This window comes from Pelodiscus sinensis, chromosome W, assembly GCF_052426305.1.
Source record: "Pelodiscus sinensis isolate ZL-2025 chromosome W, ASM5242630v1, whole genome shotgun sequence".
Lineage (NCBI taxonomy): Eukaryota > Metazoa > Chordata > Testudines > Trionychidae > Pelodiscus > Pelodiscus sinensis.
Genome location: NC_143084.1, coordinates 2,656,291 through 2,682,128, shown reverse-complemented (window position 1 = coordinate 2,682,128; position 25,838 = coordinate 2,656,291). Strand labels below are relative to the sequence as shown.

The 25,838-nt window shown below is 46.3% G+C and overlaps 1 protein-coding gene across 12 annotated transcripts in view; it reads right to left on the bottom strand.

Annotated features, from left to right (window-relative positions):
- Nucleotides 1–25,838, bottom strand: part of LOC106731943 (phosphatidylinositol transfer protein beta isoform-like) — a 167,646-nt gene that overhangs the window by 61,433 nt on the left and 80,375 nt on the right. For 9 of the 12 annotated variants that reach the window (XR_016348242.1, XM_089775095.1, XM_089775094.1 and 6 more), the window contains 2 exons: nt 9,386–9,496; nt 2,054–2,176 (listed from right to left, as the gene is read on the bottom strand). Coding sequence is in view for 11 of the 12 variants with exons in the window: in XM_089775095.1 (XP_089631221.1) it covers nt 2,054–2,176; nt 9,386–9,496 (234 nt within the window). In the remaining variant the exon portion in view is untranslated. The remainder of the gene's footprint in view (nt 1–2,053; nt 2,177–9,385; nt 9,497–25,838) is intronic. The other 3 variants (XM_089775098.1, XM_089775099.1, XM_089775102.1) reach the window with 1 other exon arrangement.

Here is a 25,838-nt window from a genome sequence, read left to right as displayed (position 1 = left end):
AAAGATCCGGGACCACATACGGCCCCTCCCAAGGAAAATGTGGGAGCCCGTTCGGGCAGAGCTGCAATGGATGTTGCAAATGGGGGTGATCAGGGAATCGAGAAGCGAGTGGCGCAGTCCCATCGTATTGGTGTCTAATCCCGACGGCACAATGCGCTTCTGCATAGACTTCCGGAAAGTCAACGCAATTTCGCGATTTGACGCGTATCCTATGCCCAGAGTAAATGAACTGTTGGAACGGTTGGGTAAAGCACACTACATATCTACGCTCGACCTCACTAAGGGGTATTGGCAGATTCCCCTGACACCAGCCTCTGAGGACAAGACCGCATTTGTCACACCATTTGGCCTGTTCCAGTTCATCACAATGCCATTTGGATTGAACGGGGCAGCAGCGACGTTCCAGAGGCTGATGGACAAGGTATTCTACAAACATCAGGAGTATGCTGCTGCCTATATTGATGACATTGTCATTTATAGTGAAACCTGGCGGGAACATCTGCAACATCTAAAGGCGGTCCTTGGGGCCCTGGTCGACGCCAAACTCACGGCTAACCCCGGTAAGTGCCACTTTGGACAAAGGGAAGTATCCTACTTAGGTTATGTGGTGGGGCGGGGAAGGATAAAACCGCAGGTGGACAAGGTGGAGGCCCTACGAAGCTACAAAGCCCCCACCACAAAAAGGCAAGTCCGCCAATTCCTGGGATTAGCCAGTTACTATCGGCGGTTCATCCCCGATTTTGCCACGATTGCGGCGCCCTTGACAGACTTGACCCAAAATACGCGACCCCAAAGGGTCCAGTGGACCGCGCAATGTGAGAAAGCGTTCCAAACGTTAAAGCACTGATTGATGCAGACACCGGTTCTCCATCAACCGGACTTTACAAAACCATTTATAGTACAGACAGATGCGTCAGACCGAGGACTAGGAGCCGTCCTCTCGCAGGAGCAGGAAGGGGAGGAACACCCCATCCTGTATTTGAGCAGGAAATTACTACCCCGGGAGGTACAATATGCCACGATCGAGAAAGAGGCCCTGGCAGCTAAGTGGGCAATAGAGGCACTCCGCTATTATCTGTTAGGGGGGACCTTCACCTTGATAACAGACCACGCACCATTACGATGGATCCAGACGATGAAGGAAACCAATCCTCGGGTCATGAGATGGTACTTGGCCTTACAGCCTTATAAATTTGAGGTCTGTCACAGGCCAGGGAGAACCCATAACAATGCAGATTTTTTTTTTCTAGGTCCCTAGCCAATAGCGAGGCGGCAGAAGGGGATGGAGCCCTGGGAGGTGGGGCGAGAGATGGGACAGTGGCATCCCATACCGGCATTGGCGGGGTGACCCTCTGGGGAGCACGCCTGCCGACCCGCCGACATTGCAGCGCATGCTCAGAGGCCGTGAGGGCCAGCCCGAAGGCAGTTAAGGCCTCCAGGGGAAACCAGACCCGGAGGGAAGGGATAGGAGAGGCCTGGCTGGGGCTGGTGGAAGAAGGGAAGCACGAGCCGAAGGGGAAGGTGTGTGACAGGGCGCCTGCCCTGCACTGGGCCTTTAAGCCCAAGGCTCAGGCCTTGAGCCTGAGGGTGGCTGGAAGAACCCAGCTGAAGCGGGTAGGCTAATTAGCCCCAGCTGTCAGAGATCCGGGAAGCTAGACGAGCCCAGCTGTCAGCTATAAAAGGGGAAGCACAGTTTGCTGGGGGAGAGCCAGTGGAGAGTTGACTGCAGAGGAGGCAGGAGCTCCTTGGAGGGAGACAAGCTGGGGATAGCCAGCAACAGCTGGAGGAGGGCCAGCCAAGACTCCCCTGGCTAGGGGCTGGAGGCAAAGCCCCTGGTTTGGAGGCGGACCCTGATGCAGCCTAGGTAAGCAGGCAGTTGAGACAACCCCGATGCCTACGATGAGCAACCCGTACAGACTGTAACTTGCCCGGAGAGGGGCTATATGAGGACAGTCAGGGGGCACTGAGGCACACTGGGGGCCTGAACCCCTGACAAGCCCCAACTACACCCTAGAGTGTAAATTTAAAAGCAGCCCTCGTAAAGCATTCTTACCGCTTCCAGCTCTCTTTGGGTTTCATCCTCCATTCTTCTGATGTCTTCCATGGTCAGATCAATCCACTTGTCAATCCAACAAAACAGCTGACGATGGAAGTTGGTAAATATCCTCTTTTCTTGCTTTAAGGAGGCAAAGCAGCATTAGAAAATGTGCCCATGATTTATCAATAAATATCTTAAGGAGAATTGTGTTAAATTTTAAAGGCTGTTGCAGCTATAAAGTCTCTCTCACTTTATTTCACAATGCTACTCTCCACCAGGAAAATGGAATTACTTAGCAAAAACTATTTGTTTTAAGTAAGAAGTTTGGCAATTTTGATACTTGAAAAGGTTGTGGACTCCTTTTCCAAAATACATTTACTCCACTGACTCTGTAGAAAGAATAAATATACCACAAAGGAACTAGAACACTTATGCACGAGCTACACAAGGGACAGAATCCACTTAAAAAAACCCCAAAAACACAGCTGCTGTACAAGCTTGGTAATAAGAACATCTGTGGTAAAATGAGGTGATAAAGAAAATGGTACTGGCAATTCAGTAGGTGGCACATTTGCACAAAAACTAGGTGTGAACTACTGAAGGTTGCAACCCTAAGCTCACATGCGGAAAGTTGTCACCTCACTCATACCCACCCAGACTCTGGATTACTTTGGTACATAACTCACACAGTAAGCTCCTCAGAGCAGTGACCCTGCCTCAGTGTTATCGGTAGCTGCTATGCACTAGGGATGTAAGCAAGTACTCGAGTCACTACAACTGCTCGCTTCCCCACCCCCCCCTTGCTGCCTCTGGGGGATGCAGGAGCCAATACTGGAGGTAGTTGGCTTAAAAGCCAATTCCCCCCAGGATCATCTTCATGGTGTGCGGGGGGCGCAGGCCAGGGGAAGCAGAGCCAGCGTGAACCGGGACTGCAGTCCTGGCTTGTGCCGGCTCCAGGAGCCACCCGTGCTGCAGCTCTGCATTTTAAATGTAGTAAGAGCCTCGCTCTTACTACATTTAAAAGGCATAGACGAAGAGGGAGACACGGCACGAGCCGGGACTCAGTAGTCCCAGCTCACACCGGGTCCCAGACCGTTGCAGCTCTGCTTTTTAAATGTAGTAGGAGCTGGGCTGCCTGCCTGCCTCCTATTACATTTAAACTGCAGAGCTGCAGCTTATCAACTAATCTTATACTCAATACAAATTGTATGAAGTACATGATTGGTCAATTATCCGCTTCTTAACATCCTTACTGTGCACTCGTGGTGCCATGTAAAAAGTAACTACTAATGGGATTTTTTCCATTATTTTCCTTTGGGATGCTTCATTCTCGAGAAACTATGCTCATTATCTAAAGCAAGATTATGGCTATTGCCAATAAATGAAAATAAGAGTCAGACTAACTCTAGGTGAAGGACAGTGGACTGACTGGAGTTAGTGATGAAAAGTACATAGTACGTTGGTATGGAAAAAGTGAATAAGGAAAAGTTATTTACTTATTCCCACAATATAAGAACCAGGGGTCACCAAATGAAATAAATAGGCAGCAGGTTTAAAACAAAGAAAAGGAAGTTTTTCTTCACTCAGCGCATGGTTAACCTGTGGAACTCCTTGCCAGACGATGTGGTGAAAGCTAAAACTTTAACAGGGTTCAAAAAAGAGCTAGACAGACTCATGGAGGTTAGGTCCATCAATGGCTATTAGCCAGGATGGGCAGGAATCGTGTCCCTAGCCTCTGTTTGTCTGGAGGTGGGTGACGGGGGAGAGATCACATGAGGATTACTTGTTGTGTTCACTCCCTCTGGGGCATCTGGCATTGGCTACTGTTGGCAGACAGGACACTGGGCTGGATGGACCTTTGGTCTGACCCAGTCTGGCCACTCTCATAGAATCATAGAACCATAGAGCTGGAAGAGACCTCAGAAGGTCATCAAGTCCAGCCCCCTGCCCTAGGCAGGACCAATCCCAACTAAATCAACCCAGCCAGGGCTTTGTCAAACCAAGACTTAAAACACCTCTAGGGATGGAGACTCCACTACTTCCCTAGGTAACCCATTCCAGTGCTTCACCACCCTCCTAGGGAAATAGTTTTTCCTAATATCCAACCTGGACCTCTCCCACCACAACTTGAGACCATTGCTCCTTGTTCTGCCATCTGTCACTACTGAGAACAGCCTCTCTCCATCCTCTTTGGAACCTCCCTTCAGGAAGTTGAAGGCTGCTATCAAATCCCCCCTCACTCCTCTCTTCTGCAGACTAAACAGACCCAACTCCCTCAGCCTCTCCTCATAAGTCATATGCTCCAGCCCCCTAATCATTTTGGTTGCCCTCCGCTGGACCCTCTCCAATGCGTCCACATCCTTTTTGTAGTGGGGGGCCCAGAACTGGACACAATACCCCAGATGTGGCCTCACCAAAGCCAAATAAAGAGGAATAATGACATCTCTGGATCTGCTGGCAACGTTCCTCTTAATGCACCCTAATATGCCATTATCCTTCTTGGCTACAAGGGCACACTGTTGACTCATATCCAGCTTCTCATCCACTGTAACCCCCAGGTCCTTTTCTGCAGAACTATTACTTAACTGGTTGGTCCCCAGCCTGTAACAATGCTTGGGATTCTTCCATCCCAAGTGCAGGACTCTACACTTGTCCTTGTTGAACCTCATCAGATTTCTTGTGGCCCAATCCTCCAATTTGTCTAAGTCACTCTGTACCCTATCTCTGCCCTCCAGCGTATCTACCTCTCCCCCTAGCTTGGTGTCATCCGCAAACTTGCTGAGGGTGCAATCCATCCAGATCATTAATAAAGATATTGAACAAAACCGGTCCTAGAACTGAACCTTGGGGCACTCCGCTAGAAACTGACCGCCATACTGACATCGAGCCATTGATCACTACCCGCTGGGCCCGGCCTTCTAGCCACCTTTCTATCCATCTTACCGTCCATTTATCCAATCCACATTCCCTTAACTTGCTGGCAAGAATATTGTGGGAGACCGTATCAAAAGCCTTGCTCAAGTCAAGGTATATCACATCCACTGACTTTCCCACATCCACCGAGCCAGTTACCTCACCATAGAAGCTAATCAGATTGGTCAGGCACGACTTGCCCTTTGTGAATCCATGCTGACTATTCCTGATCACTTTCCTCTCTTCCAAGTGCCTCAAAATGGATTCCTTAAGGATCCCTTCTATGATTTTTCCAGGAACTGAGGTAAGACTGACCGGCCTATAGTTCCCTGGATCATCCTTCTTCCCTTTTTTGTAGATGGGCACTACATTTGCCTTTTTCCAATCATCCGGGAACTCTCCCGATCTCCACGACTTTTCAAAGATAATGGCCAAAGGCTCCTCAATGACATTTGCCAACTCCCTCAGTACCCTCGGATGCATTAAGTCCGGACCCATGGATTTGCGTACGTTTAGTTTTTCTAAATAGTTCTTAACCTCTTCTTTCTCCACCAAGGGCTGTCCATCTTCATCCCATCTTGCATCACTTAGCGCATTAGTCTGGGAGCCCACCTTGTCCGTGAATACAGAGGCAAAGAAAGCATTGAGTACTTCAGCTTTCCCCACATCATCTGTCGCTAGGTTACCTCCTTCATCCATTAGGGGCCGCACACCCTCTCTGATCACTTTCTTCTTGTTAACATGCCTGTAGAAACCTTTCTTGTTATCCTTCACATCCTTTGCCCGTCGCAATTCCATTTGCGCTTTCGCCTTCCTGATAACCCCCTGGCATTCTCGAGCTATACATTCAAACTCCTCCCTGGTCATTTGTCCAAGTTTCCACTTTTTGTAAGCTTCCTTAAGCTCACCAAGGATTTCCCCTTTAAGCCAATCCGGCCTCCTACCATGTTTGCCTCTCTTGCTACGCGTCGGGATGGTTTCTTTCTGTGCCTTCAATAAAGTTTCTTTTGTACATTAGAATGTAAGTGGTGAGGCCACGTACTATGGAATCAATTTGGTTTATCCTCTTCTATTGTTTGGTTAGAAATCTGTGATATGTGCAGCTCCTCTTCCTGGGACAGCAAACAACTCAAGTAGAAGCCTAAAGCAAGCCTGGTCCCAGCATTGTTTGGTCCTTACTAGGTGCCACTAGTATCATGGGCTACTACATCTTCCTTGTCTCACTCCAAGTCTCTGCTGCTGTCTCGAGTCTTCTTGCCATAGTATTTATTGCAGTGCATGAAGCTTTAAAGACAGCTAGCCACAGGTGTATTGTCAGTCAGAACCAACACCTCCAGTGCACAGAAACTAGCAATTAGCTCCACTTTGATACTTTATAAGTCAACACCCTAGCAAAGAGTTACCAAACATCCAGTTTTGGATAACCCACCAGTCCAGCACATTTTCCCATGGTACAGAATAGCTGACAAAGGTGCAACACTCTGCCTGTATGTTCGTTATTCTGTGTCATTCAAGCTTCACTCTATTTACACAGCACAGCAAATTCTTACACAGGACCTGCCATTGTGTGTTTCTTCACAGGAGAGAGGACAATGATGGGGACACACTCATCCACTGAATTTGGAATTCCTAAATTGTTCACATCAATCAGTGAGATCAATAGTGGATGTGAACATGCTGGTCATACCCTAGTATGTTTACACTATTTTAGAAAACTTAAAATGAAATAAGCAACTACAGCAGGCCTGGGCAAAATACGGCACACGGACCGGATCCAGCCCACCAAGCCACTGGATCAGGCTTGTGGATGCAGTGGGGAGCCCCAGGCAGGCTCCCTGCTTGCCTCGCCCCCTGCATTCCGCTCAGAAAAAAGGCTGCTGGGCCATTTCACTTTCACCACTGAGAGCATTGGGTGGGCTTCAGGCGCTGCCCCACGCCCCCAGCACAATCCCATTGACCAGTTTCTGACCAGAAACCAGCTAATGAGAGCTGCCTGTTTGAATAACAGGCAGCCACTAAGCACCACATCCCCTCCCCTCCAGCTTGTAGTTATTCACACATGCACATGGCCCCGCAGCCTGTGTGGGAGTAGGGCAGGCATCCAGGTAGGCTGGCTGGCAAACGTGCTGGGCTGCTGGCCAGGAGTCATCCAGGTAAGTCTCCTGGCCAGAGCCTGCCTCTGGCATCCCAGCCCCTCCCGCCCTTCCCTGACTCTGCCCCCCTTCCTGCTCCCCTACTCCACATAACCCAAGCCCTCTGCCCCCCTCCTGCACCCCAATCCCTTGCCCCAGATCACAATCCCCTCCTGCCCTAGGTCACAACCCAAACCCCTGCACTCCAGTCCTGTGCCTCGTTACAACCACCTCCTTCACCCAAACCCCACATTGCCTCCTGCATCCCAATCTCTTACCCCAAGCTTCCTTCTGCACCCAACCTCCTTCCTAGACCCCGCAGCTCCTCCATTAATATCATGGAAGAGTGCAGCCCTTAACTACTTACCAAATTCTTAGAGAAAGCGACAAGGAGTCCTGTGGCACCTTATAGACTAGCAGATGTATTGGAGCATAAGCTTTCGTGAGCAAAGACCCACTTCGTCAGATGCATGTAGTGGAAATTTCCAGAGGCAGGTATAAATACGTAAAAGAATAAATGGACACAAATCAGATATCAGGAATGGTAATATACAAAAACCTGTAGGGGAACACTTCAGTCTCCCTGGACACACAGTAGCAGATTTAAAGGTAGCCATTCTGCAGCAAAAAAACTTCAAGACCAGACTCCAAAGAGAAACTGCAGAGCTACAGTTCATCTGCAAATGTGACACCATCAGTTTAGGATTAAACAAAGACTGTGAATGGCTAGCCAAGTACAAAAGCAGTTTCTTCTCTCTTGGTGTTCACACCTCCAGATCAGCTGCTAGAAGTGGGCCTCACTCTCCTTGATTGGATCCACCTCATCATCTCCAGCCTGATCCTGGCCTGCATATTTATACCTGCCTGTGGAAATTTCCACTACATGCATCTGACAAAGTGGGTCTTTGCCCACGAAAGCTTATGCTCCGATAAATCTGTTAGTCTATAAGGTGCCACAGGACTCCTTGTTGCTTTTGCAGATTCAGACTAACATGGCTACCCCTCTGATACTTGAAACCAAAAATAAGACATTCACAAGACTTCTGGGGCACACACTGCTACAAAAGCACCAAAGCACTCATGTTTTATATAAAATAAATGTTTTTTTTTTGAACTAGAGAGAATAATGGAAGCAAAGGACACTCCTAAGTGTTCACATATACGTTTAGGCCCCAAACCTGCAAATACATATGTGCTTAACTTTACTATCATGAATACTTCTGCTGAAGTCAATGGGCCTACTCACAGCAGTCAAGACAATTGTCATAATTTCAGAAGGAATGCTGACCAGCACCCGGTGACTAAGGGGTTAACTCAGGTACCTAGCAAAGGTGTTGGCGGGGGGGGTGGGGGGGGTGCATCGGGCAATCAGCCAATAAAAATGCAGATAGGAATTTCAAACTGGAAGAGAGGGGTTTTTCTCTCTCTCTCGTTTGTTTGAGATCAGAGCAGTTTCTCCCAGCTATTGAGGGAGATGGGAGACACTTCTCTCTCCAAGAATGGACTTCTTACAATGTGTAAGTAGGGAAAAGTTTAGCTAGTCTGTCAGGGTTTATTGTTTTCCTTGTTGGGAGTTTGGAAATCATGTCTGAGCTGGCCAATTGTTTTTCTCTTTTGTAACTAAGGATTACAGCCCAGGGACTTTCCCTGAGTCTATGTCACTTCATGGCTATTTACCATCTAGTCAATTTACTATGCTTGCAACAGTAGTTTTGTTTTGATAATAAAAGTTTTCTTTTTATTCTAATTAACTGGTATTGGTTGATTGTTGTGTCCTTAGGACTCTGCCTAGTTACAAGGGCAGAGTCCATTGTTGTCTGTGGATCCCCTCTGTTTTTCCCAACTCCAAGCAAAACAGAGGTTGGGGTAGGGTGGAGAGCTTTACCTTAGGAACGGGATTTCCCAAGAGATCTCTTCCCTGGAAAAGGGTTTATTTTTATATTTCCTTGGAATCACTTGGGTGGTGGCAGCGAGAAACCAGTCTTGGTTTTTTTTTAAATCTCAGACAGACTGAGATTGAATAAGTTTGTCTCTGGGAAATCACAGAGACAGGTTTTACAGAGCTTATTCAGTTAGCCGGCCCCCCATCTCTGCACTCAGTGTCAGGTTGGGGGATTGAGCTGTGACAAGACAACATAAGTGGTTGCAGGTTTGGGACTTTAGACATCAATGGTTTGATATGCTGAAGAAGCAAATGGACCAATGTCTTCAATAACATTTTAACAGAAGAAAAAATTCACAACTTTTCACTTCTATTTTTTTTTAAACCTATGCCACAGAGTATTTAATAAGCAACTCTTACCTTTTGGATAAAGTTTTCTACTTTGTTCTGTAGTCCCCACCATTTAAATTTGATAGTCACCAACTTGTAAGCACACATTTTAGGACAGTCTTCATCAGCTGCTAGCTTTTTCTGTTTGTGGAGAATTAGAAGAAAAAAATTCTCTTCTTCATTTAATGCTAGTGTTTGAATAAAAACTTGTTGGCGTGGAAATTTATAAATGTGAATCCTAAACAGACTTCAGATGTATCCATTTACTATTATTGCAAATCACCATTTTAAAGGCTTAAGTAATGGTTGTACAGCACTTTGAACATGCAGCATGCCGAAGATTAAGACGACACTGTCAGGTTAAAAGCTGTATTTTAAAAACTAGTTTACCTCTGTTACCACTGTTACAAACATGTATTATAATTGAATCTGAAATAATTTACAATTACATTTCCTTATCATGATTTATGCTAACAGATTACTTTTTAGTATTCCAGGTTGGACAATGAAAACAGACTACTGTGGTGGGTTTTGTTTTGGTTGAAGTCAATATCAAATCATTTGCTCTTTCTGGTTCTTCAGTAGCATAACAATTCTGACTATTTGGATAGCTAACACACTACAAGGGAGTATTTGTTGAAAACACTTCCACTCAACTGAAAAGAGATTCATGTAAAGTGTTTTATTGGTTGTGTAGAAGCTTATTTTTCACAAATTTGACCTAACAATGTCCCATTAAACATTAGCCCCCATTTGACGTGTGGCACACCGCATTTACACTTGAAACCCAAGTTAGATTCTCCAAATTTTGTAACACAAAAATCCATTGAAAACAGCATAAAACCCAAGAACTAATGCAGTTTAGCAATAGACTTGTTAGAATACTGGTATATCACACCTACTGTGCCTACACTATGCAGTACAGACAGATATGGGTCATAACCTTCTTTTCCTAGGAAATGGTACTAAAGTCAGTGCCCCATTTCTTAGTATAATCTGCATACATTTGTTTGCATTCAGTTTATTAGCAGTGCAAATTTGAATACTCATACCTCTGGCTGCAGGAGTAAATCAGGAAGGGGCAGTCCATATTCCTATATAGCCAGCAGTACTGGCAAGTAGTTATTAGCCTTTTTCACGAACAGGAGGAGAGCTGACCAACACTGGGGGTATGTCTAGACTACAGGGTTTTGTCGACAGAAGTTTTGTCGACAGATACTGTCGACAAAGCTTCTGTCAACAAAGAGCGTCTAGACTACATCCAGTTCTGTCGACAAAGCAAGCCGTTTTGTTGACATAACAGTGTGGACGCAAAGGACAGTGTAGATGCAATAATGCCTTCTATTGACAGAACACTATCAACAAAAGGTGTTATTCCTCGTAGAATGAGGTTTACATACGTCGACAAAACTGCCGAGTTTTGTCAACGTTATGTCGACATAACTCAAAGGCAGTGTGGACACAGGTAGAGTTTAGTCAACAAAAGTCCACTATTGTCGACAAAACCCTGTAGCCTAGACACACCCTCAGGGTATGTCTACACTACAATGTTAGTTCGAACTAACATTCATAGCCGCTACACTAGCGCTCCGCTAGTTCGAATTTGAATCGAACTAGCGGAGCGCTTAGTTCGAACTAGGAAAACCTCATTTTACGAGGCTTAAGCCTAGTTCGAACTTACTAGTTCGAATTAAGGGGTGTGTAGCCCCTTAATTCGAACTAGTGGGAGGCTAGCCCTCCCCAGGTTTCCCTGGTGGCCACTCTGGCCAACACCAGGGAAACTCTATGCCCCCCTCCCGGCCCCGGACCCCTTAAAGGGGCACGGGCTGGCTACGGTGCCCGTGCCAGGTGCAAGCCTGCCAGCACCCAGCCAGCAGACCCTGCACCTGGCACGGCACAGAGCCACCCACCCGATGTCCCCCAGCCCACCCCCTCTTCCCGGGACCAGGCTGGCGGCTCCCGGGAGCTTGCCCTGGGCCTCAAGAGGCGGGCACCTTCCTGGGCTAGTGCGGACATCGTGGACCTCGTCCACGATCTCCGCACTAGGCACAGGAACGTGGCCGTCTAGGGCAGGAGAGCTGCCAGCCTGGCCACCCACGAGCAGGTGTGCATGAAAATCAAGGGGGTCCACTGAGACCCCCGACCCTGAGCCCTGAGCTTACAATGGCCGTCCTGGGTCAGACCAAAGGTCCATCTAGCCCAGTAGCCTGTCTGCCGACAGCGGCCAACCCTAGGGACCCTGGAGGGGATGGACCGAAGACAGTGACCAAGCCATTTGTCTCGTGCCATCCCTCTCCAGCCTTCCACAAACTTTGGGCAGGGACACCACTCCTATCCCCTGGCTAAGACTACTCCATGGACCCAACCTCCATGACTTGATCTCACTTCCCTTTCAACTCTGTTCTAGTTGTAGCCTTCACAGCCTCCTGCAGCAAGGAGTTCCGCAGGTTAACTATTTGCTTTGTGAAGAACAACGGTCTCTTACTAGTTTGAAGCCTGCTACCCATTCCTTTCCTTTGGTGTCCTCTAGTCCTTCTTTATGGGAACTCATGAAGAACTTTTCTGAATGCACCCTCTCCACCCAACCCCTGCTTTTAGAGACCTCTATCCTGTCCCCCCTCAGTCTCCTCTTTTCTAAGCTGAACAGTCCCAGTCTCTGTAGCCTCTCTTCATCTGGGACCTGTTCCCAACCCCTGATCATGTTAGGTGCCCTCCCCTCTCCCAGCCTTTCTCTTCCCCTCTCCCACCTCCTTTTCCCAGTCTCCCTCAGTTTTGTTCAATAAAGACAGAGTCAATGTTGGAAGAAACGTTATCTTTATTTTGTACATCAATAAGAAGGGGGGCTAGGGAAGGGTAAGTGGAAGGAGGTGAGGGAGGAATGGGGTACGCACCCCCGATGGGGAGGACTGGGCTGGCTCTGCGGGCTTCTGGGGGTGGAAGCTCTCCTGCAGCCCCCCGATTGCCCCCTCTCCCCAGATGGCAGCCTGCAGCAAGTGCAGCCGGGCTGATGGCCGAGTGGTGTGATGTGCCCAGTGTGGGTACTCCGGGCAATCCAAGCCAGGACTGGTTTTCAAGCGGGGCACCCCTGAGAACTGTCTGTCGGGTGGGGGTCGGGACCCTTTAAGCACAGCCCTCGGCTAGCCTGAGACAGCATCTCCACGCTCTAAGTCCTCCTCTGATGCCCTGCCGGCACTGCTTCCGGCCATCCTTAAGCCCTGTTCAGAGTCCACTCAACGTGGACTTGCTAGTTCGAATTAGCAAAACGCTAATTCGAACTAGTTTTTAGTTCTAGACGCGTTAGTTCGAACTAGCACTGTAGTGTAGACGTACCCTCAGTGACTAAGGGGTTGACTCAGTTACCTAGCAAAGGTGTTAGCCAGGGGGCCAGGCGAACCAATCGAGACAGAGACTTGGAATTTGAATTGGATATAGAACCCCTGCCTGCTTTCTGTGGGTGGGAGAGTTAGACCGGGAGTTGACACACAAAATGATTTAAACCCAGGCAGGATTATCTCTCCCCCCCCCCCCCCCCCCCCCCCAAATTCACGGTGTGGGAGCCGACTGAACAAAGAGAAAATTAGAAGTGAGGACCAGGGAAATGTGAGTCCAGTCGCGTTCAGGGTAACTTTTCTTTATTTTGTGGTTTGGTTTGAACTGCTCTGTGAGATTCTATGCCTCCTCACCCCCTTTACCATCTAACACTGTGCCAGAGGTTTTTTTTCCGGTTTTAATTCAGTTTCCTCAGTTGCTCTGTAACATTTAGCAACCAAGTTTTCTCTCTCAAGTTTATCTTGTATTTTGTAATAAAAATCACTTTGGGGCAAAAGAGCTTGGGGTACCCCTGGGGTTGGGTTCAAGTGTTCACCCCTGCTTTTTAGGCATAAAGAAAGCACTTGATGGTGGCAGCAATTCCCCAAAATCTGTGTATTAGGATTCCGGAGGGAAGGTTTTTGTAACCAGTGCCTGTAGAGGCAAGGCTTTGAAGCGCTCTTGCCCGCCCCCACCTTCTGCACTCAGAGTACCAGAGTGGGAACAGCCCTAACATGGTGGCAGAGCAGAGGGATCATTTTGAACCCGGAACACAGACCTCACGATTTTAAAATGACACTTGTTTTCTTCTCTGTTTTGCTGTTTGGAAGTTTGGGGGTTTTTTTTCCCCCCCTTTCTTTTTTTCTGCTGCTGCCTTGGAGAAAGGCGCACAGAAGGTTAAATCTGCACAGCCAGAGAGTCCAAACCAAACAGTGTTTGGGTTTTTTTTCCCTAGCTTTTGCGGGCAAATGGATAGCTAGGCTTGTAGTCAACCTGTGGAACTCCTTGCTAGAGGAGCGTGTAGTCAACCTGTGGAACTCCTTGCCAGAGGAGGCTGTGAAGGCTAGGACTATAACAGAGTTTAAAGAGAAGCTAGATAATTTCATGGAGGTTAGGGGATAAAATGGTGTCCTTGGCCTCTGTCAGAGGCTGGAGAAGGATGGCAGGAGACAAATTGCTTGATCATTGTCTTCGGTCCACCCTCTCTGGGGCACCTGGTGCTGGCCACTGTCGGCAGACAGGCTACTGGGCTAGAAGGACCTTTGGTCTGACCCAGTACGGCCATTCTTATGTTCTTAGGCTAGGATAGGGCAGGGAAGGAGCCCAGTGCATACTTTTGGGGTAGGGCAGAGTAGCCCAAAAGCAACCAACCCTTCCTAGGTTCGACGGGGACAGGTGAGCAAAGCCCACAGGTAAGCGGAGAACATGGAGACCTGGGAGATGGGTCAGAAATGGAAGGGAGTGTGGGCTATAATGACAGAGAGAAAGGAGGGTCAGGGCAAAACTGGGAGGCAAGATCAAATTAGTATCTTAGATGCCTATATACAAATGCGAGAAGTATGGGTAATAAGCAGGAAGAACTGGAAGTGCTAATAAATAAATACAACTATGACATTGTTGGCATCACAGAAACTTGGTGGGATAATACACGATTGGAATGTTGGGATGGAAGGGTACAGCTTGCTCAGGAAGGATAGACGGGAAAAAAGGGAGGAGGTGTTGCCTTATATATTAAAAATATACACACTTGGACAGAGGTGGAGATGGACATAGGAGACAGGCATGTTGAGAGTCTCTGGGTTAGGCTAAAAGGGGTAAAAAACAAGGGTGATGTCATGCTAGGAGTCTACTACAGGCCACCTACCCAGATTGATCAACAAAATCATCCAAAGCCCAAGATTTGGTGGTGATGGGGGACTTCAACTATCCAAATATATGCTGGGAAAGTAACACAGCGGGGCACAGACCATCCAATAAGTTCTTGGACTGCACTGAAGACAACTTTTTATTTCAGAAGGTTGAAAAAGCTACTAGGGGGGGAAGCTGTTCTAGACTTGATTTTAACAAATAGGGAGGAACTGGTTGAGAATCTGAAAGTGGAAGGCAGCTTGGGTGAAAGTGATCATGAAATCATAGAGTTCACAATCCTAAGGAAGGGTAGAAGGGAGAACAGCAAAATAGAGACAATGGAGTTCAGGAAGGCGGATTTTGGTAAGCTCAGAGAGCTGATAGGTAAGGTCCCATGGGAATCGAGACTGAGGGGAAAAACAACTGAGGAGAGTTGGTAGTTTTTCAAAGGGACATTAAGGGCCCAAAAGCAAGCTATTCTGCTGCGTAGGAAAGATAGAAAATATGGCAAAAGACCGCCTTGGCTTAACCAGGAGATCTTCCATGATCTAAAATAAAAAAGGAGTCATAAAAAATGGAAACTAGAACAAATTACAAAGGATGAATATAGGCAAACAGCACAGGAATGCAGGGGCAAGATTAGAAAGGCAAAGGCACAAAATGAGCTCAAACTAGCTACGGGAATAAAGAGAAACAAGAAGACTTTTTATAAATACATTAGAAGCAAGAGGAAGACCAAGGACAGGGTAGGCCCACTGGTCAGTGAGGAGGGAGAAACAGTAACAGGAAACTTGGAAATGGAAGAGATGCTCAATGACTTCTTTGTTTTGGTCTTCACCAAGAAGTCTGTAGGAATGCCTAACATAGTGAATGCTAGTGGGAAGGGGGGAGGTTTAGACGATAAAATAAAACAAGAACACGTTAAAAATCACCTAGAAAAGGTAGATGCCTGCAAGTCACCAGAGCCTGATGAAATGCATCCTAGAATACTCAAGGAGCTGACAGAGGAGGTATCTGAGCCTCTAGCTATCATCTTTGGAAAATCATGGGAGACAGGAGAGATTCCAGAAGACTGGAAAAGGGCAAATCTAGTGCCCATCTATAAAAAGGGAAAAAAGAACAACCCAGGAAACTACAGACCAGTTAGTTTAACTTCTGTGCCAGAGAAGATAATGGAGCAAGTAATTAAGGAAATCATCTGTAAACACGTGGAAGGTGGCAAGGTGATAGGGAACAGCCAGCATGGATTTGTAAAGTACAAATCATGTCAAACCAATCCAATAGCTTTCTTTGATAAGATAACGAGTCTTGTGGATAAGGGAGAAGCGGTGGATGTGGTATACCTTGACTTTAGGAAGGCATTTGATACGGTCTCACATGATATTCTTATCAATTAACTACGCAAATACAACTTAGATGGGGCTACTATAAGGTGGGTGCATAACTGGCTGGATAACCGTACTCAGAGAGTAGTTATAAATGGTTCACAATCCTGCTGGAAAGGTATGACAAGTGGGGTTCCGCAGGGGTCTGTTTTGGGACCGGCTCTGTTCAATATCGTCATCAACGATTTAGATACTGGCATACAAAGTACGCTTATTAAGTTTGCAGATGATACCAAGCTGGGAGGGGTTGCGACTGCTCTGGGGGATAGGGTCATAATTCAAAATGATCTGGACAAACTGGAGAAATGGTCTGAGGTAAACAGAATGAAGTTTAATAAAGACAAATGCAAAGTGCTCCACTTAGGAAGGAACAATCAGTTTCACACATACAGAATGGGAAGTGACTGTCTGGGAAGGAGTACGGCAGAAAGGGATCTAGGGGTTATAGTGGACCACAAGCTAAATATGAGTCAGCAGTGTGATGCTGTTGCAAAAAAAGCAAACATGATTCTGGGATGCATGAACAGGTGTGTTGTGAGCAAGACATGAGAAGTCATTCTTGCGCTCTACTGTGCGCTGGTTAGGCCTCAGTTGGAGTATTGTGTCCAGTTCTGGGCACCGCATTTCAAGAAAGATGTGGAGAAATTGGAGAGGGTCCAGAGAAGAGCAACAAAAACGATTAAAGGTTTAGAGAACATGACCTATGAAGGAAGGCTGAAAGAACTGGGCTTGTTTAGTTTGGAAAAGAGAAGATTGGGGGGGGACATGATAACCGTTTTCAAGTATCTAAAAGGGTGTCACGAGGAGGAAGGAGAAAACTTGTTCATCTTGGCCTCCGAGGATAGAGCAAGAAGCAATAGGCTTAAACTGCAGCAAGGGAGGTTTAGGTTGGACATTAGGAAAAAGTTCCTAACTATCAGGGTGGTCAAACACTGGAATAAATTGCCCAGGGAGGTTGTGGAATCCCCATCTCTGGAGATATTTAAGAGTAGGTTAGATAAATGTGTATCAGGGATGGTCTAGTCCCGTGGTCACCAACCGGTAGATCGCGATCTACCGGTTGCTCTCAGAGGCTCTAAGAGTAGCTCTTGAGCCCTCTCTGAACTGCGCGCATGCGCAGTACCTTTACATTAGATTTCCTCATTTGAAGAGCAGCTACTCACCAAGCAACACCAGCGGTGAATAGCTGCGAGGAATGGTGGGAGGTCTGAAAAACCCCAGCCAGCTGGCTGTGGTTTCAGCCCGGAGGAGGCTTCCCCATGCTCCAGCTGATCGGCGGCTTCCCTTGTGCACCAGCCCACGTGGAGCATGGTGCACCCTGGCTGAGCGCCATGGCCAGCTGGCCAGGGAGGCTGCACCTAGCTCCAGCTGTGCTGGAGCAAGCTTCCCGGGCTGAGCGCAAGGCAGCCGGGCGGGCGGGAACAGAAGTGGCTGCCCGGCCAGCTGGCCATGGCGCTCAGCCAGGGTGCACCGCGCTCCACGTGGGCTGGTGCACAGGAGAAGCTGGTTGGCCATAGCAATCAGCCAGGGATTTCCCTACCCACCCCCATGTGGGGTGTATATCCCCCTGAATTTCCCCAGCACCCCGCAGTTTTGTGAGCTATGATGCCATACAGCCCACCTTCACCCTCATGGTCTCACCCCTCTTCTGCCCCGATCCGCTCCCCTTGTAAATTTGAACAATCCCCTTAATTTCAATTTGTGGGGAGGCTACTGTGTTCAGCCCAGGTGCACCATGTTCCACATGGACTGACAGAGGAGAAGCCACCCCATCAAGTGGAGTGGGGCAGCTGAATGCCACAGCCAAGTGGCCAGGCAGCTTCCTCTCTGTGCCATATTCTAGGAGCCTCAGTCTCTCCCCAGACATAGACCTGCCCAGCCCTGCCTTCTGGGGAGTTTTCCTCAGTGCCTGGGAATGAGAATGGAACCTCTGCTGCTTTTCCTTTCCCTGTCCTCTCCCAGGCCAGGTGTAGCTGGTCCCGTCCAGCCCAGTGGCAGTAAAGCCTGGAGAGGCCCTCCTATTGACCTGTGCTGTCTTGAGTGTATCCATCACTGACAGAAGCTATGATTCTAACTGGGTCCGGCAGGGTCCTATGAAAGGCCTGGTGAAGCTGTCCCTGCTGGGTTCCAGATCTAGCAGACCACACTGACTAGCATGCACAAATAAATCATGAAAATTTTAAATTCTAAATCCAAACAGCTGTAAAAGCTGTGTTTGGTCTGTCCATGACAATAATATCACCACACTGTACCAACACACAAATATCACACATTTGGTAGTTTAGTGCTATCTTGCTTTTTATTTTAGCTCTACCTCCCTGGCTGGCGATAAACATGAATGGCAAACCTAGGCCACCTAAGAAATCAAAAATGTACAACTTCCACGTGGAATGGGAAAATGAATTTCTGTTCACAAATGTAAAAGATAAGAGCATATGCTTGATATGTCATCAAAGTTTATCATTAAGTAAAAGGAGCAATTTGGAACGACACCACACAACAGTACATAGTAAATTCAAGGATAGTTTTCCCTTGAACAGCATGCTACGTACAAAGAAAGTTAATGAACTGAAGGCCATTTTGAAAGCTCGACAGTCATTTTTTTAAACCAGCAGCAAAAGGCAAGGCCTGCCCTGAAGCATCATTTCGTATTTGCCATTTGCTGGCAAAACATAAGAAATCATTCACAGATGGCGAAATAATTAAAGAAGCAATGATTGCAGCAGCTGACTCTTTATTAAAAGATTTTAAAAACAAAGAAGAAATAATGACAGCGATCCAGGGTGTGTCACTTGGTGCTTCCACAGTAGCAAGAAGAGTGGAATCTTTGTCAGAAGACGTCTTTCAGCAACTACAGCAGGACCTGAAGGACTGCAAATGCTTCTCACTGCAGTTTGATGAATCTATTGACATGACCGACACTGCCCAGCTGATTGTTTTTGTGTGTATGGTTTTTAAGGATATGACAATTAAAGAGGATCTTCTCACCCTTTTGCCCCTTAAAGAGAGAACAAGAGGTGAGGGTATATACACAACACATTCAAAAGGTATGTGCTTGAGAAAAACATTCCCATCAAGAAATTGGTTTCCATCACAGCAGATGGTGCACCAGTCATGCTTGGCGCAAATGCGGGCTTTGTTGCATTTTGCAGGAATGATCCTGATTTCCCTTCTTTTGTCAATTATCACTGTATAATCCACCAGCAAGTATTAGCAAGTAAAGTTATGGACTTCTCTCATATAATGAAAGTAGTTAAGATTGTAAACTCAATTCGAGCAAGACCCCTTCAGCATCGCCTCTTTAAATCCTTACTCAACGAACTGGATGCTGCCTATGGTGAACTAATCCTCCATGCTGATGTGAGGTGGTTAAGTTGAGGAAAGGTCCTGCAAAGATTTTTAGAGCTGATGCCTGAAATTAACATTTTCCTTAAATCAAGGAATGAAGTGTACAGTGAGCTGTCAGATAGTGCATGGTTGCTAGACTTTGGGTTCCTTCCAGATATGACATCAAAACTGAATGAGATGAACTGTGAACTTCAGGGAAAGGACAGAGACTTAGCACATATGCTCAGTGCTGTGAATGCATTCAAATTGAAACTGGGCCTATGGTCCTCCGAATTAGAGAATAAAACACTGTATGACTTCCCAAGTTTGGGGGGGAATACTAGAAAAAATTAATGAGAAAGAAAAATGGTTCCACCCAGAAAACTTCTGTGCACACCTGAAGAAATTAGCAGATGAATTCAACAGGAGATTTCAGGAATTAGATGTGATGGAACCAATTGTCATGTTTGTCTTAAATCCATTCCTTCAAGTAAAAGACATTCACGGCATGGCTACAAAATTTCATCAGGTGTTTCATTTACAAAGCAATGGACTTAATATGAAGATTATTACTATTGCTGGGATTTTGTGGTTCCCAGAGAGTCAGGTGCTGGGCAGAATCAAGGGTCTTTAATTCAATTCAATTCAATACAATACTTTATTCAATGTGCACAAAGGGAGAGCCCCTGGTACTAAAATCAGCCAGAGCCCCTCGAGCAAGGAGCCCCTCCCCTTGCTGTTTTATAGCACATAACAGGTTACATAAGTTACATAACACAAACCTCTAAACCAATCAGATTCAACCTTTCCATATACGGCTTTGTCTGTCACATGCTTGTACTTCTCCACTCCACATGTTGAGTTCACCCCCCTCCCCTTGGCCTTTTCTAGGCTGTTGCTAGGGTGGTGAGCCACCGCATGCTTCTTTATGCATATCTACTTTCCAAACCACATTTTGTTTAAAATGAGCACATGCATACCCTTCAGCTCCCCCATTTGGTTTTGGGGCTAAGAACAATTCTTAGACCCCACTAACACCACTTCCTTATATTTATTAGGAGCTATAATTGACCTTATCAACACTTAATTAACTGCAGTTTTGGTAACAGAATTAAACAATACATTCGACCTTTAATACATAATGGTATCTACACTAAAAGTAATAAGAAGTCCCCATATCCATTGCGAAAACACAACTGAAATCCATCCCCAGGGAATCTCTGTTCCCACAATAGCAAACCCTTCTATCCACTGAATCACTGTAATTGCCTTACCACTTCTTTCATAATATCTTCCACAATAGGAAGAACGAGATGTTCAAGCCAGGCTTACTTTCCAAAGCTAAACACCCAAATCCACACCAGTTAGTAGATTCTTTCTTCACTGTTATATCATCCAGTAAATTAAACATTACATGCACCATTAAGTCAGGTCCCAACATTTGAGATAGGGCTTGTCCTGACTCCATGTTTCTTATATGCAAAACCCATCCTCCCAGGATGGAACATTGGGCCCATGGGAAAGCTATATAGTTATCTCCAGCCATTATTACATACTCAGCTACACAGGTGTCTATGACATGAGAATGGGAGTGGGTGGAAGGGCTGAGCCTCCAATCCAGGAGACCAACCCACAGGAATTAACACCTCTCCAAAGATGGAATGATCATTCCAAAATGCCCGTTATCAATAGAGACCACTCCTCTGCCATCATCCAAGGTGAAGACATTTGGTCTTTGAGAACTGCGGCTCTCACCCAACAGGGCACCTGTGACACGAGCAAGTCTCCTATCAGGGCTGCAACTTTCATGTTGACACCATGCCAGTATGATAACACCATTCCAGACCAATGCTTGCTCAGACATTTTAGTAGTTTTTAATGGTTCGGTTAGCTCTTTCTATTAATCCCAAACTCTGGGGATGGTAGGGACAGTGGAATTTCTGTTTGATCCCCAGTGACATGCATACTGTTTTCATCACCTTTCCTGTAAAGTGGGTACCTTGGTCACTATCAAGGAAGCATGGAAATCCCCATCGGGGAATTATTTCGGTCATCAATATTTTAGCGACATCAGACGCAGTGGCCTTGGCCACTGGGAAAGCTTCTACCCACTTAGTAAAGTGATCCACGATCACCAGAACATATTCTTTCCCTCTGCACCTTGGCAGGGGTCCAATGAAATCTACTTGTAACTGTGTGAAGGGCCGTGTTGGTCTTGGCTGATGTCGCATTTTCATTTTCACTGTAGGAGCAGAATTACATTGAGCACGTTACACACCCCTTCACATAATCCTGCACATTTGCATTAAGCTGAGGATGCCACCAGGTGTCCGACATCCGGTGGATCACCCTCTGTGCCCCATCATGTCCCAACATGTGATATATTTGTATCATAGTTCCCATCAGCACATTTGGTAACACTAATGTGTTTCCTGGGCCTCTCCAAGTGTTATCATCACACAGTTTTCCCCCATTATCCATCCATAACCACTTTTCTGCCCTTGGTGCAGCGTGTTGGATGTCCTGTAATTCAAAAAAGTTTGGGGTTTTTATGAGAGGCTGTGTTGCAGCAATCAATTGCATCTCTTTACCTTCCACTGCTGCTCGTTTAGCTAGTTCGTCTGCCCTTCGGTTCCCCTTACTATGAGGGTCTGTCCCTTTTGTGTGGGCCCTCACTTTTATCACTGCTAATTCAGTAGGTTTCTGCCTGGCTGCATGAAGTTTCTCCACTATTCCCCCATTTTGTATTGGGGATCCTGTACTCGTCAGGAATCCCCGATTTACCCACAAGTTAATATAATCATGTACAACCCCAAACGCATATCTAGAATCAGTATATATGTTTACAGCATGACCTTTCGCAGCTTCACATGCTGCAACTAATGCCTGCAGTTCTGCTACTTGTGCAGATGCCCCAGGCAAGCTGCCGTGTGCCACCAGCTGTCCATCTTGAGTACACACGGCCCATCCTGTGTGTCGCTTGCCATCCACATAGAAGGAAGAACCATCCACGTATAGGCAAGGGGCACCAGGTATTTCAGTTTCTTTTACCAATGGAAGGTCCACGGGCTCTTCCTCAAGGCAACAATGATGTGGGTGTCCCTCATCTGGGGTAGGCATGAGGGTAGCAGGGTTTAACGATGATGCTCTTTGCAGATGTACCGAAGGCATTAGCAAGCTCGTTTCCCATCGAGTCCATCTTGCCACATGGACTGCTGAGGATTTCTTCCCTGATAAAATAGCAAGGACAGTGTGAGGTACAACAATATTTACATCCTGTGAACCAATAAGTGGTGTGGCCTGATTTAGGGCCATAGAAGCTCCTTCCACTGCCTGAAGGCATGGTGGCATTGCTCGAGTGACAGCATCTCGTTTAGAAGAGTAGTATGCTACTGGGCGCTGTTTGTCCCCATGTTTTTGCGTTAACACTGCTGCCCTATGTCCCTCACTGACATGCGTGTACAATGTAAAAGGCATTAATGGATTAGGAAGTCCCAACCCTGGGGCAGTGCTTAGCCTTTGTTTCAATGTGGTAAATGCCTGTTCACAGTCAAGTGTCCATTCAATTGCCTCATGTGGTCCACCAGCACCCTTCAGGAGATTATTAAGAGGCTGGACAATCCTTGAATAATTGGGGATTTGAGTTTGGCAGAAATTGAATAGCCCCAACATTTTCCTAACTCCCCTGACCGTAGTTGGTCGTGGGCAGGCATTAATAGCCTCAGTGCGGTCAACAGTTAAACGCTTGTACCCTTTGGATATTAGGTACCCCAGATATGATACTTCCTCCTTTGCAATCTGAGCCTTTCTAGCATTACATTTTACCCCACTGTCTGCCAAGTGCTGCAGGGTCACTTCTAAGTCTTTCATGTGCGTTTGGCGATCTGGTGACGAGATAAGATCATCAACATACTGTACCACACAAGAAGCCATGTCTGGCAGCTTTGCCAGCACATCAGCTAATGCTCTATGAAACAAAGTAGGTGAGTTATGAAACCCCTGGCTTAGGCGAGTAAAAGTGTATTGCTTCCCTTTAACAGTAAATGCAAACCCAAATTGACTGTCAGGGTGCACAGGACATTTTGCTTTTACCATGGTGAAAACATCCAAAGCATGCAGGCCTCCCACTACCATCCGCTCCTGCACCTTTTCCCAGAAGGGTAGGTTCGGGTTATTAGGCTGCAAAGATGGCATTTCTTTTAACATGCTCTGCAAGTCAGATGGACTCATAGGAGTGTGCTCTAGGCGACTCACAGTAGCAGGGTCCCCTTCCCCTTGATTAGGATTAGGGACAGTGTGCACTCTCACTGGAGCCATAAAACCAGACTGATATCCCCTCATTCCACATGTAGGGTCCAAAGGTGCTGAGGGACAAGATCTCTCTTCCTGCAAGGCTGTTTCTTTATAGTTTTTTGCTTCTGTTTGCAGTTTTTCTACCTCTGCTTCTGACTCTCCCACCCTTCCTTCTAGCGTATCACACTTTCTAACCAGCTGTTCATAATCAACAATTAAACACATACCAGCCATTTTGTCCTTCTCTTTACTGTCTTTTAACCCCATACACCAACAGGCAACATAATATGGATGTTTAGTTGGGTAATCAGCATGTGTTGGATATCCTTGTTTCAATGCCTTGTCATACTGAGACAGGGCAGATCTTATACCCAGCAACCTCACATCTACACTGAGGACATCGTCTTCCTCTGATAAATATTGTGGTTTATGCACAAAATCAGTGTTGCCCACCTGTAATGGGGGGTGGTCATCCTTCTTTCTTTCAGTCGTACAGCCAAGATATCTCAACAAGAAAACTAAGAAACTTACTGCTACAATAGTGATAAAAGCACTAATTAAACACTCTTCATATTGTGGATCACTAAATCCCTTCATCTTACCCTTTTTTTTAAACCTAAATATCCTCCAATCTCAAAATCTTTAAATACAATTCTGTTTACAAACTAATAACAATTTCCAATTAGGAGATCTGGGCCAGCCAACACATTAACTAGAGGTACTTATGGCTATACCTGCCCCTACACTAACTGTTGGTCCTTATGGCCTCTTTGATTTCCCACTTCAACAACACTTAGTCAGAGGAACTTACAGCTTAACCCACCCCCACACTAAGTACAGTGTCTTAAGACTGCAACCAAAATGTTACAAAACTGCAACAAACCCCTTAAATTCCCCAACACCCAGTTTCACTTACTACAAAAGGTGTGAGTCACCAGTCAGGTCAGGGACACACAACCAAATGAAAAATGAACAAAATCACCCTCTTACTTGATTGTAGGTCTTGATCCTGAAGGATATTTCTCACCCTGCTCGCTGCGCCAAGAAACTGTTGGGATTTTGTGGTTCCCAGAAAGTCAGGTGCTGAGCAGAATCAAGGGTCTTCAATTCAATTCAATTCAATTCTTTATTCAATGTGCACAAAGGGAGAGCCCCTGGTACTAAAATCAGCCAGAGCCCCTCGAGCAAGGAGCCCCTCCCCTTGCTGTTTTATAGCACATGGCAGTTACAGGTTACATAACACAAACTTCTAAACCAATCAGATTCAACCTTTCCATATATGGCTTTGTTTGTCACATGCTTGTACTTCTCCACTCCACATGTTGAGTTCACCCCCCTCCCCTTGGCCTTTTCTAGGCTGTTGCTAGGGTGGTGAGCCACTGCATGCTTCTTTATGCATATCTACTTTCCAAACCACATTTTGTTTAAAATGAGCACATGCATACCCTTCACAATGCAAAATGATATTGAGCTGAAAGTCAGAGCAAAGGACAGTCATTTTTGGAGAATGGTAAACAGAGAAAAATATCCACTTCTGTCATCTTGTGCTTTCAAAGTGAAGGCTTACTTTGGCTCCACATACCTCTGAGACACAGCATTTTCCCAATTAAAGATAATCAAGTCCAAGTATCGCACCCGCCTCACAGATGCCCATCTGATGGACTGTATACAACTAGCAATCTCAGACTACAACCCAGACTTCAAGACACTGGCAGATACTGTTCAGTCACAGGTGTCACACTGAGACTTTGTTATTGGAGGAAAAAATATATAATTATCAATACTTGATTTTAGATTTACAAAATAGAGAACAAAATGTATAATTGTAAATGCTTCATTTGACATTTAAATAGCATAAATTAAAAACAGACCATTTCTTTCATAACTATAAACATGTGATTTTAATTTTATATATTGCATAATTTAAAAATAAACTGTTTAACAGAGTGTATAAGGGCTGGGGATAGCAAGTGATGGACAAGAAACTAGAGAGGGTGGGGCTTCAAGGAAGGGGCGGGGCGGTAGATCTTTGCCTGTTCTGAGACTTAAAAGGTGATCTTGGGTGTAAAAAGGTTGGAGACCACTGGTCTAGTGAGTACTTGGTCCTGCCATGATAGCAGGGGACTGGACTCGATGACCTCTTGAGGTCCCTTCCAGTTCTAGTATTCTATGATTCCTAAACGACACCCCGAGGTGAAAGTAGCCTCAGATCAGGGCAAGATGCCCACTTCTGGGGAAGACTCTCACCCCGAGGAGGGGAGACAGGAGCATGTCCCTGTAAGTCCAGGGAGAAGTAACCTCGAGGGAGCAGGAGCCCTCCT